This window comes from Sycon ciliatum, chromosome 7 (genome assembly GCF_964019385.1).
Source record: "Sycon ciliatum chromosome 7, ocSycCili1.1, whole genome shotgun sequence".
Lineage (NCBI taxonomy): Eukaryota > Metazoa > Porifera > Calcarea > Leucosolenida > Sycettidae > Sycon > Sycon ciliatum.
The window spans coordinates 34,133,956-34,158,955 of record NC_088649.1 but is presented as its reverse complement, the minus strand read 5'-3'; the positions used below and the strand labels follow the sequence as shown (position 1 = coordinate 34,158,955).

Below are 25,000 nucleotides of genomic sequence, written 5' to 3'. Positions count from 1 at the left end.
GCGCCTGAGGGCGCTGGATCTTCCCAATCTTCTGTGTCTGCGACTGCGGTTCCGTGTGGGGAGTCACTACGGGTGGACTTGCCTGTTCCTGTGTGCTCCGGGATGGTTCCTGATTGCGCTGCCGCCCCTTCGCCCGTGGGTGCTTCTGCTGACCCCACTGCAGCTTCCCGGGTACCTGCGTCTGCAGCGCCGACCTCTGTGGGTCCCGGCTCGTCTCGACAGCCTCAGTTTGTTGATCTGCCACCCGAGAAATGTAATTCTCCAGAACCTGATGGCTTTTGGTCGTTGCCAACAGACGATATAATCATTTTAATGGACAAAACCCATGCAGAAATAGTCAAGTGGCAACGGAATCTATTTATCATACCTTTCGGGGATGAGGGTCGTCGGTTCGTCAAAGAACTAGCTTGCCTGATTGGTCTTTTCAGCGGCGGAACTCGCGACGGAGCTTTTGCATGGTCGGCTGTGGTCATTGCTTGCCATCTGATTTTGCAGCGGCCTTTTGTAGTATCCAATGCCTCTGACAACAAGAAATCGTTACGCAAGCGTCTTGACTGGTGGATGTGCGGAGACATGGCGGCATTGCTGCGTGAGGCACGGTGCATTCAAGCCCATCTACCCAGATCAACACCTGGCAAAACAGCAGCTAATGGTCTGGATGACGTCGAGTTCGCAAAAATGGTATACAGCGACCGCATTGGAACAGCTGCTCACTACCTGGAGGATGATGGTGGTGGTGGCGTACTCCCGTTGGACAAGATTGTGGGTGGCAAGTCGGTACTGGAATTGTTGAGAGACAAGCATCCTGTTCCGGCTGATGCAGAACCAGAGATTCTACTCGATGATGAAGCCACAGTCCAGGAGAATGTGCTGTTTGATTCAATAACACCAGCTCAAATCCGCAAGACCTGCATGATTATGAAGGGGGCAGCGGGTCCGTCAGGCCTTGACTCCGCTGCCTGGCGTCGGATGGCCTCAATGTATACATCAGCTTCTGACGACCTGTGCTCGGCTCTGGCTCGTGCTGCCAAGCGTCTTTGCACTGAGGCAATTGAGCCGCGGGATCTCCGCTCATTCCTGGCAGCAAGGCTCATTCCATTGGATAAGCAGCCTGGGGTAAGGCCTATAGCCATCGGGGAGGTGTTTCGCCGCGTGATCGGGAAAGTGGTCATGTCGGTTATCGAGAGGGATGTGGCTGCGGTTACTGCTCCTCATCAGCTGTGCGTCGGCGTCCCGTCGGCTTGCGAGGTCGGGGTGCAGGCTTTGACCGGCCTCTATGACCGCGAGACGACTCAAGGTGTTCTGCTGGTGGATGCGTCCAACGCCTTCAATTCTCTGAACAGGGCCGCGGCGCTACACAACATTCCAAGAATCTGTCCTGCCGCTGGGCGAATTTTCATTAACACCTACCAGGCCGACATCCCTCTATACCTCAATGGCGGAGAGGTCATTTATTCCCGGGAGGGTACATGCCAAGGGGATCCTCTTGCCATGGCGTTCTACGCTCTCGCGACTGTGCCCCTGGCATCTCGGCTGTCGCGTCGACTTCCAAGCACCAGCCAGATTTGGTACGCGGATGACGATGCCGCAGCCGGAGAGCTCCTGCCGCTGCGTGGGTATTGGGATTGCATCGTGGAGGAGGGGCCCCGGTATGGCTACCACCCCAATGCCATGAAGACGGTTTTACTCGTCCGTCCACATTTAATGGAAAGGGCCCAGGAGGTATTTGCCGGCACTGATGTCCGTATCCGGAGCGACGGCGTTCGTTACCTTGGCGGGGCCATTGGAGACCAACAGTTCCGAGAGGATTTTGTGAAGAGCCGTGTTGAGGAACTGTCCACATTGGTTAGGCGCCTTGCTGGTCTGGCTGTCACCCAGCCTCAGGCGGCCTTTCGCGTCTTCTCTGCCTCTCTGCAGTCCCGTTGGACCTATCTGCAGCGTGCAGTCTTTGTGGACCCTGTCCTGTATACGCCACTGGATGACGTCATCAACAAACATCTGCTGCCAGCATTGACAGGCCATCCTCTTGCGGCTGATGGTGTACTCCGTCAGCTCTTTGCAATGCCTGTGAGGAATGGAGGGCTGGCTATCCGCATTGGCAGTTTGCGTGCGGAGGCTGAGTACCTCCTTTGCCGGACGTCGATAATGCCCATGGTGGATTGCGTGCTGACTGGTGTTGTCGATGGTCCTGATGCTATCGACGGTCCTGTTGCCGATATCATCGCTGCCTCCAGGGGTTTGGCCACGCAGGCTCGCCGGGAACGCCGTGCGCAGCACAATGCTGCATTGGAGGGGATCAGGCCCGCTCTGACGGATGAGCAGCGCCTACTAGTGGATGTCGCGGGTGACGGCGGTGTGTCAACGTGGCTGGTTACGCCTCCATCGGCTTCATTTCCTTTAACTATATTCAACAAGTCTGATTTTCGAGACGCATTGTGCCTGAGGTATGGCCTGCCGCTTGATGGCATATCATTATCCTGTGTTTGTGGCCAAGACATGTCAGTTCATCACGCCCTCACGTGCCCAAGCGGGGGATACCCTACCCAGAGACATAATGAACTTCGCGACCTCCTAGCGGACGCACTCGCTAGTGTTGTTTGCGATGTCGAGATTGAGCCACCGCTGATGCCGCTGGGTGGTGAAGCCGTCTCTGGGGGCTCAGCTGACGGTGCTCGTGTGGATATACGGGCTCGTGGCTTCTGGACCAGGCAGCAAAACGCCTTTTTTGATGTACGGGTCACGCACCCAAGGCCGTCTTTGCTGTCTGGACCAGAAGTGTCGAGGCAGTTATCCCAACACGAGCGTCAGAAGAAACGTCAGTATTCCGATCGAATCAACCAGGTGGATCGAGGATCGTTCACTCCGCTTGTTTTCGCCACCGGTGGACAGTGTGCTCCCGAATGTGGCATCTTCCTCAAGACCCTCGCAACACAACTGCACCATAAGAACTCGGACATACCGTATCGTCTCATCATCAGCCACTTGCGCTCGAGAATCAGTCTATCTCTGATGCGGTGGCAGATTACTTGCTTCCGGGGGTCACGTGCATCATACCTACGCAGTGGATCCGGCATTGGCCGACATTGCTTTGTAACGGAGTGCCGTACATTGGCTCATATGCCGCGCTGACGGGCATCAATGGACTTGCCATAATATTGTCATTGGTTTCATTCTGTCTCAGAGTGTTCTGTTGTATTTGTTTTCGTTTTAAAAGCGTTTGAGCGGTTGGGTGAATGGAGACGTCACCGTACTGGTAGTAGCGATGCTTGGATGGTGTTTGCGGGTTTGCTCTTTGTTTTTGTATTCCCTAGTTGGCTTGATTCTTTTATTTTATTTTATTTTCTGATTTGATTTTCCTATTTATTTGATTTGATTTTTGCTAATTTCTTGAATGGTTTTGTCACCATTGCTTTTCTTGCTTGCGCTTTTCAGTTTCTTCTTTCTGATACCCGGTTTGTTTTCAAATAAAGGCGAAGTTCAGTAGTAGTAGTAGTAGTAGTAGTAGTAGTAGTAGTAGTAGTAGTAGTAGTAGTAGTAGTAGTAGTAGTAGTAGTAGTAGTAGTAGTAGTAGTAGTAGTAGTAGTAGTAGTAGTAGTAGTAGTAGTAGTAGTAGTAGTAGTAGTAGTAGTAGTAGTAGTAGTAGTAGTAGTAGTAGTAGTAGTAGTAGTAGTAGTAGTAGTAGTAGTAGTAGTAGTAGTAGTAGTAGTAGTAGTAGTAGTAGTAGTAGTAGTAGTAGTAGTAGTAGTAGTAGTAGTAGTAGTAGTAGTAGTAGTAGTAGTAGTAGTAGTAGTAGTAGTAGTAGTAGTAGTAGTAGTAGTAGTAGTAGTAGTAGTAGTAGTAGTAGTAGTAGTAGTAGTAGTAGTAGTAGTAGTAGTAGTAGTAGTAGTAGTAGTAGTAGTAGTAGTAGTAGTAGTAGTAGTAGTAGTAGTAGTAGTAGTAGTAGTAGTAGTAGTAGTAGTAGTAGTAGTAGTAGTAGTAGTAGTAGTAGTAGTAGTAGTAGTAGTAGTAGTAGTAGTAGTAGTAGTAGTAGTAGTAGTAGTAGTAGTAGTAGTAGTAGTAGTAGTAGTAGTAGTAGTAGTAGTAGTAGTAGTAGTAGTAGTAGTAGTAGTAGTAGTAGTAGTAGTAGTAGTAGTAGTAGTAGTAGTAGTAGTAGTAGTAGTGTAGTAGTGCGGCTCATAGAGTGCGGATGGAGATTTTGCTCCTCCGCAGTTTTTTAATTGTTTTATGCACTGTCCAGGTCAACCGGTTGTTTATCCTACGTCATTACTTTCGTCTAGGTTTCGGGAGTCGGCTCCAGTAGGTTTTACCGCTGTGGAGTTGCCCAGTCTGCTATTCCTACATCCAGCTGGTGTCGTATTGCCTGGCGAACCGGCCATTGTGCTGTAGTTTCGGTGCCTTCGCCTTTGGGCCGTGGGTGAGATGGCTTGCTGTGTTGTGTTTCGCGGCTGAGTCACAGTGAGTGTTTTCCCACATGGTCTGTGGCGAGTGACATGCGAGGTGCTCTTCACACCTCGCGTCTCTTCGCCCGTGCTGCAGGCTGCATGGCATGTCACGGCGTGGGGCGTCGGCTGGGCCCTGTTGCTCCTGCAGCAAGAAAACTGGAACGTGCGGAGCATGTTCGTGCAATAGGGATGGACGATGCTGTTTCAATTGCTACCCAGGTCAAGTTGGGCGCTGCAAGAATTTTGGAAATTGTGATTTGCATGATGTTGGTGGATCAGAGGTGCCTCAAGGCCTTTCTGCTGGTGATCCGCCGGCCTGGAGTGGGCGAAGAGTGCAGCCTTCTCGATCGGGTAAGTCCGCTGCTGGCCGGACCGGTGGTGTGCCTCGCGAGGTACGGGCGACTTTGGTATCCAGGCCCCCGTCATCGGCCGCCGAACGCTCGGGTGCGGCACCGGCGCCTGAGGTCGCTGGGTCTTCCCAATCTTCTGTGTCTGCGACTGCGGTTCCGTGTGGGGAGTCACTGCGGGTGGACTTGCCTGTTCCTGTGTGCTCCGGGATGGTTCCTGATTGCGCTGCCGCCCCTTCGCCCGTGGGTGCTTCTGCTGACCCCACTGCAGCTTCCCGGGTACCTGCGTCTGCAGCGCCGACCTCTGTGGGTCCCGGCTCGTCTCGACAGCCTCAGTTTGTTGATCTGGCACCCGAGAAATGTGATTCTCCAGAACCTGATGGCTTTTGGTCGTTGCCAACAGACGATATAATCATTTTAATGGACAAAACCCATGCAGAAATAGTCAAGTGGCAACGGAATCTGTTTATCATACCTTTCGGGGATGAGGGTCGTCGGTTCGTCAAGGAACTAGCTCGCCTGATTGGTCTTTTCAGCGGCGGAACTCGCGACGGAGCTTTTGCATGGTCGGCTGTGGTCATTGCTTGCCATCTGATTTTGCAGCGGCCTTTTGTAGTATCCAATGCCTCTGACAACAAGAAATCGTTACGCAAGCGTCTTGACTGGTGGATGTGTGGAGACATGGCGGCATTGCTGCGTGAGGCACGGTGCATTCAAGCCCATCTACCCAGATCAACACCTGGCAAAACAGCAGCTAATGGTCTGGATGACGTCGAGTTCGCAAAAATGGTATACAGCGACCGCATTGGAACAGCTGCTCACTACCTGGAGGATGATGGTGGTGGTGGCGTACTCCCGTTGGACAAGATTGTGGGTGGCAAGTCGGTACTGGAATTGTTGAGAGACAAGCATCCTGTTCCGGCTGATGCAGAACCAGAGATTCTACTCGATGATGAAGCCACAGTCCAGGAGAATGTGCTGTTTGATTCAATAACACCAGCTCAAATCCGCAAGACCTGCATGATTATGAAGGGGGCAGCGGGTCCGTCAGGCCTTGACTCCGCTGCCTGGCGTCGGATGGCCTCAATGTATACATCAGCTTCTGACGACCTGTGCTCGGCTCTGGCTCGTGCTGCCAAGCGTCTTTGCACTGAGGCAATTGAGCCGCGGGATCTCCGCTCATTCCTGGCAGCAAGGCTCATTCCATTGGATAAGCAGCCTGGGGTAAGGCCTATAGCCATCGGGGAGGTGTTTCGCCGCGTGATCGGGAAAGTGGTCATGTCGGTTATCGAGAGGGATGTGGCTGCGGTTACTGCTCCTCATCAGCTGTGCGTCGGCGTCCCGTCGGCTTGCGAGGTCGGGGTGCAGGCTTTGACCGGCCTCTATGACCGCGGGACGACTCAAGGTATTCTGCTGGTGGATGCGTCCAACGCCTTCAATTCTCTGAACAGGGCCGCGGCGCTGCACAACATTCCAAGAATCTGTCCTGCCGCTGGGCGAATTTTCATTAACACCTACCAGGCCGACATCCCTCTATACCTCAATGGCGGAGAGGTCATTTATTCCCGGGAGGGTACATGCCAAGGGGATCCTCTTGCCATGGCGTTCTACGCTCTCGCGACTGTGCCCCTGGCATCTCGGCTGTCGCGTCGACTTCCAAGCACCAGCCAGATTTGGTACGCGGATGACGATGCCGCAGCCGGAGAGCTCCTGCCGCTGCGTGGGTATTGGGATTGCATCGTGGAGGAGGGGCCCCGGTATGGCTACCACCCCAATGCCATGAAGACGGTTTTACTCGTCCGTCCACATTTAATGGAAAGGGCCCAGGAGGTATTTGCCGGCACTGATGTCCGTATCCGGAGCGACGGCGTTCGTTACCTTGGCGGGGCCATTGGAGACCAACAGTTCCGAGAGGATTTTGTGAAGAGCCGTGTTGAGGAACTGTCCACATTGGTTAGGCGCCTTGCTGGTCTGGCTGTCACCCAGCCTCAGGCGGCCTTTCGCGTCTTCTCTGCCTCTCTGCAGTCCCGTTGGACCTATCTGCAGCGTGCAGTCTTTGTGGACCCTGTCCTGTATACGCCACTGGATGACGTCATCAACAAACATCTGCTGCCAGCATTGACAGGCCATCCTCTTGCGGCTGATGGTGTACTCCGTCAGCTCTTTGCAATGCCTGTGAGGAATGGAGGGCTGGCTGTCCGCATTGGCAGTTTGCGTGCGGAGGCTGAGTACCTCCTTTGCCGGACGTCGATAATGCCCATGGTGGATTGCGTGCTGACTGGTGCTGTCGATGGTCCTGATGCTATCGACGGTCCTGTTGCCGATATCATCGCTGCCTCCAGGGGTTTGGCCACGCAGGCTCGCCGGGAACGCCGGGCGCAGCACAATGCTGCATTGGAGGAGATCAGGCCCGCTCTGACGGATGAGCAGCGCCTACTAGTGGATGTCGCGGGTGACGGCGGTGTGTCAACGTGGCTGGTTACGCCTCCATCGGCTTCATTTCCTTTAACTATATTCAACAAGTCTGATTTTCGAGACGCATTGTGCCTGAGGTATGGCCTGCCGCTTGATGGCATATCATTATCCTGTGTTTGTGGCCAAGACATGTCAGTTCATCACGCCCTCACGTGCCCAAGCGGGGGATACCCTACCCAGAGACACAATGAACTTCGCGACCTCCTAGCGGACGCACTCGCTAGTGTTGTTTGCGATGTCGAGATTGAGCCACCGCTGATGCCGTTGGGTGGTGAAGCCGTCTCTGGGGGCTCAGCTGACGGTGCTCGTGTGGATATACGGGCTCGTGGCTTCTGGACCAGGCAGCAAAACGCCTTTTTTGATGTACGGGTCACGCACCCAAGGCCGTCTTTGCTGTCTGGACCAGAAGTGTCGAGGCAGTTATCCCAACACGAGCGTCAGAAGAAACGTCAGTATTCCGATCGAATCAACCAGGTGGATCGAGGATCGTTCACTCCGCTTGTTTTCGCCACCAGTGGACAGTGTGCTCCCGAATGTGGCATCTTCCTCAAGACCCTCGCAACACAATTGCACCATAAGAACTCGGACATACCGTATCGTCTCATCATCAGCCACTTGCGCTCGAGAATCAGTCTATCTCTGATGCGGTGGCAGATTACTTGCTTCCGGGGGTCACGTGCATCATACCTACGCAGTGGATCCGGCATTGGCCGACATTGCTTTGTAACGGAGTGCCGTACATTGGCTCATATGCCGCGCTGACGGGCATCAATGGACTTGCCATAATATTGTCATTGGTTTCATTCTGTCTCAGAGCGTTCTGTTGTATTTGTTTTCGTTTTAAAAGCGTTTGAGCGGTTGGGTGAATGGAAACGTCACCGTACTGGTAGTAGCGATGCTTGGATGGTGTTTGCGGGTTTGCTCTTTGTTTTTGTATTCCCTAGTTGGCTTGATTCTTTTATTTTATTTTATTTTCTGATTGGATTTTCCTATTTATTTGATTTGATTTTTCTTGAATGGTTTTGTCACCATTGCTTTTCTTGCTTGCGCTTTTCAGTTTCTTCTTTCTGATACCCGGTTTGTTTTCAAATAAAGGCGAAGTTCAGTAGTAGTAGTAGTAGTAGTAGTAGTAGTAGTAGTAGTAGTAGTAGTAGTAGTAGTAGTAGTAGTAGTAGTAGTAGTAGTAGTAGTAGTAGTAGTAGTAGTAGTAGTAGTAGTAGTAGTAGTAGTAGTAGTAGTAGTAGTAGTAGTAGTAGTAGTAGTAGTAGTAGTAGTAGTAGTAGTAGTAGTAGTAGTAGTAGTAGTAGTAGTAGTAGTAGTAGTAGTAGTAGTAGTAGTAGTAGTAGTAGTAGTAGTAGTAGTAGTAGTAGTAGTAGTAGTAGTAGTAGTAGTAGTAGTAGTAGTAGTAGTAGTAGTAGTAGTAGTAGTAGTAGTAGTAGTAGTAGTAGTAGTAGTAGTAGTAGTAGTAGTAGTAGTAGTAGTAGTAGTAGTAGTAGTAGTAGTAGTAGTAGTAGTAGTAGTAGTAGTAGTAGTAGTAGTAGTAGTAGTAGTAGTAGTAGTAGTAGTAGTAGTAGTAGTAGTAGTAGTAGTAGTAGTAGTAGTAGTAGTAGTAGTAGTAGTAGTAGTAGTAGTAGTAGTAGTAGTAGTAGTAGTAGTAGTAGTAGTAGTAGTAGTAGTAGTAGTAGTAGTAGTAGTAGTAGTAGTAGTAGTAGTAGTAGTAGTAGTAGTAGTAGTAGTAGTAGTAGTAGTAGTAGTAGTAGTAGTAGTAGTAGTAGTAGTAGTAGTAGTAGTAGTAGTAGTAGTAGTAGTAGTAGTAGTAGTAGTAGTAGTAGTAGTAGTAGTAGTAGTAGTAGTAGTAGTAGTAGTAGTAGTAGTAGTAGGTGCTTGGATGGTGTTTGCGGGTTTGCTCTTTGTTTTTGTATTCCCTAGTTGGCTTGGTTGTTTTCTTTTATTTTCTTATTGGATTTTCCTATTTATTTTATTTTATTTTTGCTAATTTCTTGAATGGTTTTGTCACCATTGCCTTTCTTGCTTGCGCTTTTCAGTTTCTTCTTTCTGACACCCGGTTTGTTTTCAAATAAAGGCGAAGTTCAGTAGTAGTAGTAGTAGTAGTAGTAGTAGTAGTAGTAGTAGTAGTAGTAGTAGTAGTAGTAGTAGTAGTAGTAGTAGTAGTAGTAGTAGTAGTAGTAGTAGTAGTAGTAGCAGCAGCAGCAGCAGCAGCAGCAGCAGCAGCAACAGCAGTAGTAGTAGTTGTAGAGTAGTATTCTTATATTTTCCATCGGAAACCTCAACAGTAATGAACACAACTCTTAAGAGGGCCGATAACAGAGTAGAGGGGTGTGGGGTGAGAAAAACAATAATAAGAGATGTTTAAACTAAACTAAACTGATACTTGGAACAATAAGCAGCAGTAAGCAGACAGCAGTAAACACAGGTATACAATACAAGCGATGCAGATCAATGAGGCCGTTTGCTGAAAAGAAGATCAAAATACTTCTGAAAAGACGCTGCGTTTTTAGCATGGTCTGAAGGTGCTTAGCAAATGTAGAAGTGCAGTGCTGGGTGCGCCACTCCACCGGCTAAGAATTGAAGAACAGTGCAGCACGATTTGAAAAGGAATTGACACCGTCAGTCGTCCGGCATTTAGTGATAGCAGCATTAAAAGAGCTTCTTGTTGTCCTAGTATCTGCCACCTTTGTGGGTTTCAGGGTTCATCATACTTTCTATTTGAAGTTTTTGTCATACCTTTTGACCTTGGACTGCGTCTAGCTAGATTAACTCTTGTGTAATCCATGATGCTAGTGAAGCTTATATCAGATCCACTCGGATTTAGCCACCTACACTAGTACCGAGTATTACCCTCACTGGGGCCAGGGGTAACTGCAGTTGGATCCCAGGACGGATACCCTGATTACTGTCTATCCTTTTTCTGCACCTTGTCCTCACCCACTTACTGAAGTGTGGGGAGCCCGCAAGTGGGATCATTTGCAAGTCCACCCATAGTTTGGGGATTTCAGGAGGTGTCCGCCGTTGGGCAGTTCAATAGCCAATTGAGTCATCTTTCCACGATTCTTTTCCAGCTCCCCTCTCCCCTCTCCCGGAGAGACCCACATGACCAATTTTGGCAGTGAGCAAGTAGAACAAGTACAGTATGTGTGTGTATGTGTCTGTGTGTGTGTGTGTGTGTGTGTGTGTGTGTGTGTGAGTGGTGAATGGTGTAATCCCAGCACAAGTTGCTATGTCTAACATAGCTGGTCGCTATCATCGCTTCCGCGATGGGCATGTCTGAGGTCTGAGATGTGTGTGTGTGTGTACGTGTGTGTACGTGTGTGTGTATGTATGTATGTGTGTGTGTGTGTGTGTTGCGTTGTGTATATTTGTAGTTGGTCTTTGAAGCAAGTCACACTGCAGGAAATGCTACAAGTGGTTACATTGCAATTGATGACATATCGTTCGACAAGATGACGTGTTGTGGTGAAGGTACGAAGAACAACCGGTTATGAATTCATTTTATTGTTAAGCACTCACATACTTGCCAACCATACCGATTTTCCCCTGTAACGGAAAACTCGGGTAACTAACGGCATACCGGGAGTTGGACTTTGATCGTAAAACTACCGGAATTGGCACTGAACCCTGAGTGTTACAAAAAGGTTGTTTTGGGGTGCAACAAGAGCACATGGCGCCCTGCATTCACAGAATCAACTCACTTTCTTCTTGATTCAGGATCGTGCTCTTCACGAAGTCGATCGAAGCCTCTTTCAAGTGATAGCGCGATCACCAAGCATTTGCAAGCGCAACCCGAATGCATCCTACAGGAAAACAACAGCAGCTTCAGTGACATCACACCAGCCTAGAACAGCGCGCACCGATTCACGTTGGAGGCACTATACATTCGCCATTTGAAGCCAGAACTGTGTAGACAAAAGAAACACATCAAGGTGCTGCGGCTGTTCAAGTCGCAACCAGACTGACAACTTTAGCACGTGTTTGTTCTGGTACTGCATTCCTTTCATGTGTTGTTTCCTGCATTTTTACTGCTCCATACATTCTTATGGTAGTGTAGTGTGAACTTGAGGCGCGTAAGAATAGTCTTGCTGATTCTCTACCCCCAGTGTAAACTCTGGCTTCGTTTTTGTTCCCATGCAACCACTGATGAAAATGGGTGAAAAGCTTTTAGTATTATGAAATTGACAACCATGTGGTTGTGTGTATATAAATATTGTTCGCGTACCTCTCTATTTAAATATTTAAAAACGGTGACCACTTCAGAACCTAAATAATGTTTTAAAGTCCAAAAACAGGATCATCTGTGGTCGTGCGAATGCAATTTTTGCGTTGCGCATCGAACGCGCCTTTATCAGGGACGAACTGGAGAGGACCACCGCTGACTTGGAACACTTTCTCCTTTAGTACCGCCGTGTTCTTCACAGAGTCAATCGAAGCCTCAGCATGCAGGACCGCTTCAGGTTCGCCAGGCTCATCAACCAGACCTCCTCAAGACTACAATGCCGAATCAGAAGTAAGTTTCACGGTGCACTCAGGAGGGAGGTGCGCTATGCGAAGGGCTCAGAGGAATTTAAACACTCCCACCTACTTAACTTGGCCGGAGTTATGCTAACTAATATCGAGAAAGACGTACTGTGCAGGGGCTTGAAGTTTGGAGTCCCACCTAGTTTCAGAATGGACAAGGAGATTGCGCAGGCAGAATTCGCCCGGTACCAGTTATAGCCGATGGGGCAGTGCGCCAGCATAGCCTTACTTTGCATAGTAAACTCATTGAATATAATTATTGTGCACTGCAAACATGGACATGCACTAACCAATGAACGTTACGCTCTGGTACGTACTGATCTGTCAGGCTTCACAAAACCATGGGCCCCGAAGTGTGTAGGTAAGTTTCCTTCTTTCTTCCTTTTAGGTTAGTGACAACATAGACAAGACGAAACCGCTCCGCCATCACGAATGCAAGTGGTTTCCTCGATGCACAATTTCATACCTTCATCAAAATTCAGCCGGGAACTATTATCAAAGGCAAGGCTTACCTTGTCCTGTATTATGCCCATTGGTTAATGATGACAAAAAGAACAATTGAATAGTGATAATAGACACCCATAGCAAACAACGGTATCGCTATTATTTTACGGTACTCGTACCTTGATCACCCAAATAGCGTTGAAGATGCAGCGCAGCGTTATGGGGGCTGATTTACCATTGTGACAAACGGTATTTGGTCCGCGTCAGCGATATTGTCGCTTATCTTTCAGCTTTGTTTATATGTCGCCAAAGCTCACTCGGCAGCCCACTTCATCCCAATTTTGGTTAGTAAGTTAGTCTACTAGTACGTGAAAGGTCTAGCTAGATTTCGAGTGGATTTCGAGAGCGACGGGTGGGTGATTCTGATTGATACAGCGCCGAATCAAATTAGATTATCTTGTTACGCTGTGCAAGCAAGAGCAGCGCAAGCCACAAGAAAGTAATCGGGCCGACGGCTACTCGGAATCAGCTCCATTTTGCTGAACGGCCGAGATCGCTCACCTCAGGGATCGCTCGTCAAGCTGAGATCTCAGCTCCCTTACCTCCAACTCAACGCTCGGAGTATCCAGCGCGTCATGGAGATTTGCAAGTACTGTACGCGTCGTCGTCGTCGTTCAAAATAAATCTTGCAAAGAACGGCGTCTGATTTGAACCATACAGGCTGTCGAACTGCCCACGCGAAGTCCTATAGAGAAGGCGACCGTCACGATCGACTTCTGTTTAGAAAATAGCCAGGCAGCGGAGAGGAAGAGAGATGAGCTTGCAAAAGCAAGAGAGTCGAACCCGAGCAAAAATATTTGTCACCAGCGCCGAGAGCAGCGACGAAGAAGACGAGAAAAAAGTAGGAACCCTTCCTTGGACAATAAATTCCTTACAGCCAGTTGTCATTCTATACCTTACCGTCCATCGTACCAAGTGTTATCACTTCAAGTGCACGTGTTCATGTCCAAAGTCTAAGTTCAAATTGTCGAAAGATAAGCGACAATATCGCTGACGCGGACCAAGTACGTGTTTTGGCCAAATATTGACCAGTCCGTGCGCATTTCACCTTGTAACGTGTATATGGTGACATAAATGGTTGTACCGCGCGAAATAAAAGCCATTCTCGTGGCAAAAGCGTACTAAGAACGGCGTCCATCTTGCTAAAGGTCGAAACCAAGAATTACCGACCAGTCTCCCTATTGCCGATAGTGTCGAAAGTGCTTGAACGTATTGTTCATAAGCAGCTTCTGCAGTACCTCAACACGAACAATTTCTTGCCTACTAGTCAGTTTGGTTACAGACACCAGCATTCCACAGCAGATGCCTTAGCGCTAGCTGTAGAGAACATCAATGAAGCACAAGCCGCTGGGCAGCACACAGGAGTAGCATTTGTCGACATGTCTAAAGCCTTCGACAAGGTAAAGCATAGCATTCTGGTTGAGGACCTCTTTGAACTGGGTCTCACTAGCACTGCTTTGCAATGGTTTTCAGACTACTTGATGTATCGCCGGCAATACGTGGAGACAGGAAAAACCAGAAGTACAACTTATGACAGCCAGTCAGGGGTTCCTCAGGGGTCAGTTCTCGGACCTTTGCTCTTCGTTCTGTATGTGAGGGATATTGCCCGCGACCTTGCCCCTCATGACGTCACCACTATTCAGTTTGCTGATGACATCTCGCTGCGTGCGAGCAGTCCACAGCCAGAAGTTGTCTCCCAGCGCCTCACTGCAGCAGTTCAGTACCTGGCCACTTGGTTGAAGAAACGTGGACTGATCCTTAACGAGACCAAGACGCAGATACTCGCCATACCACACCATAGAGCTGCAGCCCTCGACATCAATGTTGTATGCAATTCACAAGTCCTACCAGTAGTCACATCTGCCAAATACCTTGGCCTGCATTTTGACTCGGACATGAGTTGGACCACAATGGTGGACCATGTTGCTCGTCGTGTTGCCGGCAAAATTGCTGTCCTGCTGCGACATGCTTCCTCGCTGCCGTATCCATGCCGACTCACCTACTTCAGATCTATCGTTTTGCCTGAATTTTTGTATGCTTCTATTAGTTACTACCCGTATTTGACAGTTGCCCAGGAACAACGGCTACATAGGCTGTTCAAACGTGCCGCTCGGGCAGTCTGCAAGTCGCCACCGTGGACCAGTACTGCTCCCCTGCTAAATCGAATGCATGTATGTGATCTACAGGTTTCTGTGCACTTGAATATGTTTTGTTTCATCTGGCGATGTTTGCATGATGCATGTAGCACCCTGTTTGAGTCCTTTTTTGCTGTCGTGCCCTCAACTCGCACTCGGGGAGGCCAAAGCAACTTGCTTGTGGTCCCACCTGCTAGCACTGCTCGTTCTGCTAAGCGCCTAACGCACGCTGGAGCCATTATGTGGAATAGATTGCCACCAGCAGCAAAATGTTCAAATAGGTATTTGGATTTTAAATCTCAAGCCTTGCAGTATATATTATCAGCGACATAGGTTTTCCAATGCTTACTGGATTGATATCTGTTCGTTGCAACCAACCTTCCGTCATTTTTCCTTTCTCTTTTTCTCTTGTATCTACTATTTTTCCACAATATCCTTTAACATGTTATTCACAGTGGGTCCAATGTTATTAGGCATTTTGCCTGTTTTGATTTCCACTATAAATAAAGTATACAACAACAACAACAAAACCAAATCACGGTATTTTCCCCTTACGATAATACTGCTACAACATAATGATATTCCCGTAGCTATGCAAAAGACGTTACTTCAGTACCGTCTGGCGCTAGCCAGGGTCCACATAGCTCTAATTCCGTGTTTGTGTGTTTGTGCCGTTGATATGCCTGGTGCTATCCGGTACCTGCGCACTTACAACAGCAGGCGCCGGTGGTGCACCAGTACAGCCTACATGTTTTCGGTTGCTGCTCGGAGCACAGAAGGCGATCCCCATCCGAACAACTGGCAAGAACAGCGGCGAAGGAGCAATAAATCAGCGGCCCACAGCGATCCCATTGCCCGGGCAACACAATCCAAAGTTGTGTCTGTCTACAGAAAAATGGCCACAGAAAACCCCAACCCCAGCACACTCACTGGCACACAGCTTCCCAAGCGATGTGCCTTCTTTGTCGGGAATGTTAGTCCTGGAAGTAAGGCACAGTCCATTGTAACCTAGTGTGCTGATAGGGGCGTTGATTTATACGCATGCACAATTGCCGGAACCCAATAATTTGGTACCTGCCATGCACGCGTTTCTGTCGCGGAAGAGTTTGAGCAAACGCTGCTTGAAAAGGAATTCTGGCCCGACACCATTGCGCACACCGTCCGCAAATGGCGCTACGCCGACTCCGCTAGCAAGTGATGGATTCTCGGTCACACCTAAACCCTCATGCTACACCCTTCCTACCACAATTGTCTGCAAGATCTGTCTCGATTATCCCACGTCGTCATAAGCCAGCAATCCTCACAATCAACTGCAGATCCATAAGTAATAAACTGGCCGAACTGCACTTTAATATCTCCCAACTGAATCCCAGTATTGTCTGTCTAACGGAGACGTGGCCAGCGCCAGATCAACCGTTTTTGGTGCCAGGCTAAACTTGATTCCGCAGTTGGTTGATTTCCCCACACACACAGCCCCTTCCGGCAAACCTTTCTGTCTTGATTGGCTTGTAACAAATAATCCCAATCTCGTCCTGGATATCGGCACCGATGCCCCGCTAGGTGCCTCGGATCACCTGCAGCTGGTTTTTCGTCTTGATCCTCTTCTGTGCTCTGATTCAAAGGCTGCGGCATTGAACGAGCAGTTTGCATCGGTTAATGTTGTTGACGATCCCTGTTGGCCCTGTCCTGCTCTACCGCAGCATCCGGCTGTCACAGCACCATTAACTCACGTGTACACTACCGCGTCTACGATACGTAAGTACATACGAAAATCTAAGTCAAAAAATCGCCCGGAATGGATCGCTTGTCCAATGATATCCTCAAGGCTCTATGTCCATCAACTGCATTTCCCTCCTCCTATTTAATCTTTCGTTTTCTACCTGAAAAATTCCCTCCGCCTAGAAGCATGCCATAATCATTCCCATTCTTAAGAATAACCCTGTTAATTATCGCCCGATTTCACTTCTAAGTTGCATATCCAAGGTCTCCGGGTGGTAGCGGCCGTCGTGAGTTCCCTTCGGGAACGGACACGATAATTTACTTTTTTTTAAAAACTTTTATCCAAGGTCTGTGAGCGAATTTTCTTTCAAACACTTTACACCCATGTTCAGCCTGCGCTCAGTCCTAATCAGTCTGGTTTCTGTAAAGGTGACTCCACCGTCCTTCAACTCTGCCGCTTTATGCAAGATATTTATTCATCTCGGGACAAGGGGGAGTATGTTGGATTTTGTTTCTTCTACTTGACCAAAGCCTTTGACATGGTGTGGCACCGAGGTCTGCTTTCCAAGCTTTTTCATTCTTTTCGTGTAGCCGGCTTAGCTTTGGGTTGGTTGGCTAACTCCAAATTGTAGCTGTAGATATTATGTACTCCAACCCCCTAACTGTTCTTTCGGGAGTGCCACAAGGCTCAATATTAGGTCCTCTGTTATTCAATTTATATATCAATGATTTGCCTAGTGATGTACCCGATACTTCCTTGTATGCTGATGATACTGCACTCATGAAATTCGAAGCCTCACTTCAGCAACTTCACCTATCTCTACAGCTGGACATAGAAACGGTCGTGTCCTGGATGCGTCGCTGGCACCTATCCCCCAATCTCAACAAAACCAAGGCCATTATCGTCGGCTGTGCATAGGCAGATAAAATTGCGTTGTATTTCCCAGGATTTCCCCAGCCTATTCAGATGGTGAGCAGTCACAAACACCTAGGAGTAGTGATTGATTCTGCTCTTTCGTGGTCGCAACATATGAATTCTGTGCGTTGTCGTACTAGCTCTGCTCTTGGAGCCTTGCACTCTCATTTTTTCCCATCTTCCAAACAGTTGCAAGATTCTATTCTACCGATGCTATATTCTGCCTTTATTTGATTCCGCTGACCTAGCATGGCGTGGTCTTAGTGCAGCTGCTGTTTCCAAGCTTGAAATTCACCATAGAAAAATAATGAAACGGCTATTTGGAAAATCCCTCATGCATAACAGTTAGCATATATACTCTCTCGTAGCCTCCTCTCCACTTGCTGATAGACACCAAGCACACCTGTGTGCCCTTGTTCAGAAAATTTATCTTAAGCGAATTCCCAGGCACTTCAAGAAATAGTGATTGATTCCAGAGAGAGAGAGAAATACAAGACACCAGGTATCATTACCTTCCCCTCGATTGTCCCTAACGATCAAATCACCTGTCTTTATGGCCTACACATTTTGGCTCAAACTCTCTTATAATATTCACTGTTCACAGTCTCTCTCAGCTTTTAAGGATGCATTTCAGCTAAAAAAAGTACTGTATTGTGCTACCTGCTGTTACACACATGGTGTCACCTCCCTTCCTTTTCTTCTTTTGTTAATGCTATTTTCCGTGGTTGGATTCACCCTCCCTTTCTTGTATTTGCTATGTAGTATTATGTGCCATAAAGTGGAGACGATAAATAAATAAATTAATTAAAAATTAAAAAATATAGCCAATTCTGATCACTTTTGAGTTTTGACCAATGCCTTGAACTGGTGGTCGAATGGTCATACACCTGTAAGCAGACCCTGTACTCTGCACTTCTCGTAGTGCACATACTTGACAATCCCGTTATGATGTTCGATTTAAAACTCGTCCGAGCAGGATATGGGCCTTACTGCTGCGGAACGGCTGCTGTTGCATAGCACCAAGTATAATGGTTTAGCACCTTCTCGCCTGCACCTGACTCGTGCCCTATGATCCTTCTCAGTATTCTCACCTTGCTCACTATTATGTTCAGCTGCCCATTTTGGAGCTACCAGTTGCCTAATGATTGTGACTACATGAAACTCGGAATTGCAACACAGCTTCCAACCTTTCTCTTTTGTTGTATTATTATAATAATAGAGAAAAGTACCTACAAGTTACTACTGTAGTTAACACGCATGCACTCGCTATTGCAGATCAATGGAGAGCACACATCATATGGAGGATTCATGGAGTGCTGGGCAACCGAATCTGGCATGTGATAATCATGTAGGATAGTCCACGCACGAGGTGCAGCCCATGAAATGGGCACCCATGAACTGGGCGGAGTGTGGACAGCCTGTATGATAGTGTGTATGTATGTCCACGCACAAAGTGCAGCCCATGAGATGGGCGCCCATGAAATGGACGGAGTGTGGACGGCCCACGCACGAAGTGCAATGCCCGTTAGGAGGCAGGAGTGTGGGAGTATGAGTGTGATGGCCGAAGGCCGTGATAATTGCCAGATGAGAGGAGATAGCTGGCCCAGCACTCCTATTTATTTTCGTCTTGTATGAATTATGATACCTGTGTTGAATCAAGGATATCAATATTATTCATAGATGGGAAGAGGTGGGTGGGTGAGAAAGGAACAAACCAGTGTTCTTCTCACGGCGCAAGCAAAGCAAATATGAAGTAGCAATGTGGCCAGCGCGAGGTATGGTGTATGCGTTACGGGTTCAAGCTCCGATGTGTGCTGCAGCCGCCTATGGCTGGTTGGCTGGCGAGTTCAGGTGAGTTCCGGCGTACGCATGTTACATGCCACCGCAGCGTGCATGTGCGTGTTACTTGACATGCATCAATGAATAGCGTGGGATCTGTGGGCTCTTTGGAAGCCGCTGGAGCGCGTGTGAAGTGGTGGCTTGTGCAATGTACATATGTGTTAACCTACATTACCGCAAGCTCTAATGTGCTATTATGACTAACTGTCCACCAAGGTAACGAGATTATAATTACACAGTCAGAATAGTGTGACAACAAGGCACAAAATTGATAGGAAAATTGAGACATTTGACAACTTTACACATAGTTTCAGCACATCTACGAAGAGCAACCTGCCAACATGGAAGGCTCAGATGCGGAAATAAGTCCATACACATCTTTGCGGCGCATCCCTTTCCCTCATTGGAACTTTTTGCATATGACCCAAAGGTGCCAGTGTGAAAAAACCCAACCCTGATCGTTTGCTGTGCAATCCTACACCTAAGAAAAGCGACTGTCCGGTGACTGGGGAATAATAACAACAGCAATGGGTTTGTCGCATCTGTTCACAATGCTTACTGCGAAGTTGGTTACTGCTGATGTGGTTTGATTTCTACTTCGTGATGTTGATGCAGTGTTTATGGGGAGTAGGGATAACAGCGTCACGAATAACGGATGTGTCAGAAACGTTGCTCTGAGATCAGGTATAGACTAATACTATTGCTTTTTTCCATCTCTTCAGCCGTTTGCCTGCTGCCAAAAATACAAAATGGAACTGCAAATGGAAGAGCACCATCCATTAACAATAAATTCACAGAGTATGGAGTCGTGTGTGACTCCGGCTATGAATTATCTCGTTCGGACTACGAGCGCCGATGCCTCGTCGTCAATGGACAGTTTAAGAGCCCCCCATCATGTATAGGTAAGTAGTCCAAACAGGTCAGTAATTCTCAACGTTTGCAATTTGTGTGTAAATATAGCCATTCCATCCAGCCTGGTTTTGGTCAACAGATGGTCAAATGTACATTATGTGTATTTATGGCCAAGTTCGGTTACTATTGGTAACCACCAAGGCGGGAGAAAGGTATACAGAATCAGGTCCAAATATTTCAAAGCACTCCATGACTCATTTTCAAACGCCAACTCATCCCTAGATATGAGGTATGTGGTATGCAAGTGCACCCACTTGTGGATTGCTGATCACTGATCAAATTGTTGTAACTCCATTGCTCCATTGCCCTAATGGGGTAAGCAGCAGCATTTGGCCCTTTACAGATTTTCCAACAATCACTATATCCAACCGACCAAGACACGTTACCACTGCACCCCACAAGCAAAACAACACAGTCCAGTACACACAGCTCAGAAACGAAACAAATTCGCCTATCATCTACTCTGCATGTCGTAATACTTATTGGTAATAGATGTCGCTTTGACACAGTGATTCGTATACAGCATGGAAAAACTAGCATCTGCGGACAAATGCTCCATCATACCAGATAAAATAATGTGCGAGAGAGGCATTTAATGAACCAGCACTTGGCAGAATTTGCCATCTCACTAGATAGCGCTCGCTGGAACAAGCAGTAATGAAATTGGGCAAATTCCAAGCGCTAATAAAACACCGAGCTACGTCCTCAATTACCAAACACTATACACTAGGAGATAGTAGAACACCTCTTCTAACACTCAGGACATGTCCCGCGTCATCCTTTTTGGGTTTTCTTGAAATAAACCAATTTGAATTTTTCCACTCGACCCTGCTGAAATACGTCCAAACTCATACCTGCGTAGGACAGCTCGCCCCTCTGCGACGTCTAGTCAGCAATTTCTACTCCAACACCACTCCCAACACTGCAGAACAAAGTGTATTGTTGACTCTGACCAGGAAAAGCAGCGGTGATCACTTGTCACTCCAAACGACAAGCTTCTCCTTGCGCCACCAGCATTTTTCGGTGCTACAGTTGATGCAAAAGTGACTGAATTTTTGCGTGTAGTTTATGGATTTTACTGCAAGAGGAATGATGAAATCACGTGCCCCGTGACGTGGAACAATGCTTTCTGGTGCACGACACAATGTCAATGCACACGATGATGATCGTGCGTGCGGCGCTATTAGGAACAGGTAAGATGCAGTATATTTCCTGCATGCTCTGCTCCGAACATGCAGAAACTATCGTTATTAGCGCTAGCAGTATTGCATTGGCAAGAATTCTTTGAGATATTTCCTCATGCAGTAAGAACAGGTATGCATTTTTTCACACTAACCTCGCTCATCCCGAACATGGTTCAACAGGAACCTTGGCTAGTTAGTTTACATCGCTTGGAGTTGACCAATGCGCGGCCTACACTGTTTGCCGCCGCCCGTGTATGGCAGATGTCTTACGTCATGAACAACGTGATTTGACCCTACTCACCCTAGACCTAGTCTCTGTGCTGCATGTTGAGGGAAAGTCCCGGACCAAGGCGACTCGGAACCACTGCTGAACCGCTGAAAAGTGATCCACGAGACCTGGCATTCTCGTGTCACGAGGCACTTGATTTTTATCATTCCTCTTGCAGGAAAATCCACAAACTACACGCAAAAATTCAGTCACTTTTGCATCAACTGTTGCACGGAAATATGTTGGTGGCGCAAGGAGAAGCTTGTCGTTTGGAGTGACAAGTGATCACAGCTGCTTTTCCTTGTCAGAGTCAACAATAGAGGCGAGCTTTCCTGTGCAGGTATGAGTTTGGACGTATTTCAGCATGGTCGTGTAGAAAAATTCAAATTGGTTTATTTCAAGAAAACCCAAAAAGGATGGCGGGGGACATGTCCTCAGTGCTAGAATAGGTAGAGGAAATTGCACCAACGCTCTTCTACCAGATTTAGTAGTTTTTCACGATATGTACGTGAAATGTGTGTCTTCTGTATGGAGTTGCGTACAACTCCTTGATTTTGCTGAAAGTCCCGTACCTCTGCCAACTTTTACCGGCTTCTACCAACTTTTTCCTGGTAGGGCCAGTAGAGGAAAGTAGAATATACGCTTTTGAGTGGAAAAAAAAGGAACACTTCTACCGAATGGACTCGGATGGAGAGCCAAGGTTTATTTTATACAAAAGAGAAAGGACCAAGGAACTACAACTAGGAACTAGCTGTTGGAGTCAGGGCCGGAGACGCATTCCGCGGAGTGGTGCGGCCGAAGGGCCATCTTTAAGGGGGGTGTGGGGTCCTCCCCAGAAAAATTTTGGAATTTAGACGGCAAATCCTGCACTCTGGGTGACTCCCTGTACAAAATCTTACATCGAAACTTTTTCTCCCCAGTTTTGGACGTTCCATGTAGACCGACTTTTTGGGATTTTTTATTTATTTTTTGGTACGGCCATGGCCGTACCGGCCGTACCAGTGGCGCCGGCCCTGGGAGTGCGCATCCAAGATGTGCTAGAGCTGTTATCCAGTAAGTTGTAGAACGTCAGTACCGTCGGTCAGTGTCGTGCAATGTTCTTGCATGAGCTGATTGTATAGTAACTGGTGGTGTTAGTGGACAGTATAGCGTAACTTGTAGTTCCTTGGTCCTTTCTCTTTTGTATAAACTTCTAACAAAAGAAGTAGTTTCTTCACAAACATGTAGATCAAAAACGTTCGCCCTCCTATTATGCCGGTGTTTTCTATTTCAAAATGTCTCAAATCAAGTTGGTTAGATATTACAGGTGGATTATTTTGACTCAACGGGTAAGCAGCCGCTTTCGGTCTGTTTATTAATGTAGTATTTCTACCTCCACCCAACCCAGTTTGGTTGTGAGCAAATGCCCCAGGGGCCTCTCGCATGACTTTTTGCAGTGCTGTGTTGAAGCGCTAAGTCTGAACTGTCACCTTTATTTTCAGTAGATGTATACTTCATAAGAATGAAATTGAAGACACCACTGCAGCTGTACTTATGGTTGATAAATATGGTGGTAAAGACACACCATATACTTCATGATTACTTTAAAGGGGAAGTTAAGGCAAAAATTAAAATTTCACCAGCTGTAGTCTTCGGGGTGCTGAGTCGAATGGTCTTGATCCGAGAAAGCTGAGACGCTCCCTTCCTACTTGAATCCCAATCGAACTCGCGCACTTCCACCGAAACTGGGTGACTGCGCCTTAGTAGATGGGGATTTGTATGCAAAATGTCAGTAAAAGCGCCATTTCGTTCTTATAAAAGCACGGATCACCGCGATTGGCCCATATGTTGTAGTCTTTTGGACCCTGAGTCGACTGGTTTTGGTTCGAAAAGGCTGCGATGCAGCGTTCCTCCTTTATTCCCAATCGAACATGGTTGAACAAGCGGTCACGTGCTCCTGGATGCCCAAATCACCTGGTCACCACGCCAGCAGGCGACAACTTTCACACCAAGGTTCAACTCGAGTGACAGGACTGCACCCAAAAAAGGTCAAACAGGCTAGTAAGTTGTACCCTGCAGGCACGGCGACCAGGTGACTGGCGTACGCAGGAGCACGTGACCGCTTGTTCAACCATGTTTGATTGGGAATAAAGGAGGAACGCTGCATCGCAGCCTTTTCGGACCAAAACCAGTCGACTGAGCGTCCAAAAGACTACAACATATGGGCCAATCGTGGTCATCCGTGCTTTTATAAGAACGAAACGGCGCTTTTAGTGACATTTTCCATACAAATCCCCATCTAGTAGGGCGCAGTCACCCAGTTTCGGTGGAAGTGCGCGAGTTCGATTGGGATTCAAGTAGGAGGGGAGCGTCTCAGCTTCCTCGGACCACGACCATTCGACTCAGCATCCCGAAGACTACAACTGGTGAAATTTTAATTTTTGCCTTAACTTCCCCTTTAAGAACACAGATGGTGAGCCAAGGAAAAATTCTAATATGGAAAATGTGGGCACATATTATGCGATAGAGTCCACCAACTGAACCGGATTATGAACAGTCAGACGTGCACAATCTAGCACAAAACTGACAAGGAATACTGAGATATTCCACGGCATGACTTACTCCCAGTCCATCATAATGCCCGATCTTCTTTATGGATCAAATACATTCTCGACATCTCTGGCAGCCAGGCACTGTCATCGACTACAGGTTCTGCAAAGCCGTGGTGCCCGTGTAGTGTTCGAACGCCCGCCATGGACATCCGCACATGACCTACTGGAGCGCCTCTCACTGTATCGGGTTACTGAAGTTGGCATTCCGTGCATGGCGCTGCCGTTACGGCCAAGCAAGACCTGAGCTTCAGGTTCTCTTGCTGCCAGCTTGTGGCCGGTCCACGCGCCTGGACTCCGGCATGGGTCACTGCCTGCCACCTGCCCGTAGCAACTCTGGAAAGGGGACATTCGCTTCCAGGGTGTGCTATGCAGTATTCGCTCCATCTCCGTTCCTCGTCAGTTCCGTGCTGCACCAGTTCTGTTCCTCCTATGAACTGAGAACATTGCAAAGCAATTGTATGTGTGGCTGTCAATGTACATGTGTGTGTGTGTGTTTGTGTGTGTGTGTATGTGTGTGTGTGTGTATGTGTGTGTGTGTGTGTGTGTGTGCATGTGCGTGCGCATATGCATGTGTGTGTGGGGGGGGGGGGGTATGTGTCTGGGTATGTGTGTATGTGTGTGTGTAGGTGTGGGTATGTACATGTATGTGTGTGTGGGGGGGGGGGGGGTGGACTTGTGGGCGTGTGGATGTGTGGGTGTAGATGTGCAATGCTTCGATTTATCTCTCTTCTCTTCTCTTCTCTCTTCATGTCGGTGTCTCCCGCTTCTGGGCCGGCATGGCCCATACTTCATGTGTGCTTGTTCCTGTTGTTATGTCTACTGTGTCTTGCCGCTACTCCGGCTTTGGCCGTGACCACGATGTGTCTCTCCCTTTTCTCCTTTATCCTTTCCTTTCTCTTTTTGCTAAAAGCTTTCTTCTCGCCGTGACCACGATTTTTCTTCTTTTTCTCCTTTATTCTCTTTCTTTCCTTCTTTTCTCTTCTTCCTTTGTTGAGAGCCTTCTGTTCCCATATTTTCTTTTCATCTGTGTCCTCATTCCTGGCTTACTTGGACTTCATTCGCTTCCTTGTCATTGGACATGTTCAGTCCGTTCGGTTTGCGAATTCAAATAAACACAACCAACCAACCAATGATA

At 47.9% G+C, this 25,000-nt stretch overlaps 1 protein-coding gene across 1 annotated transcript in view; it reads left to right on the top strand.

The window, feature by feature from the left end:
- LOC135820674 (uncharacterized) overlaps nt 1-25,000 on the top strand; it is a 159,101-nt gene that overhangs the window by 101,282 nt on the left and 32,819 nt on the right. The window contains exons 9-10 of the mRNA XM_065333689.1: nt 10,648-10,744; nt 19,633-19,812. Of these exons, the coding sequence (XP_065189761.1) occupies nt 10,648-10,744; nt 19,633-19,812 (277 nt within the window). The remainder of the gene's footprint in view (nt 1-10,647; nt 10,745-19,632; nt 19,813-25,000) is intronic.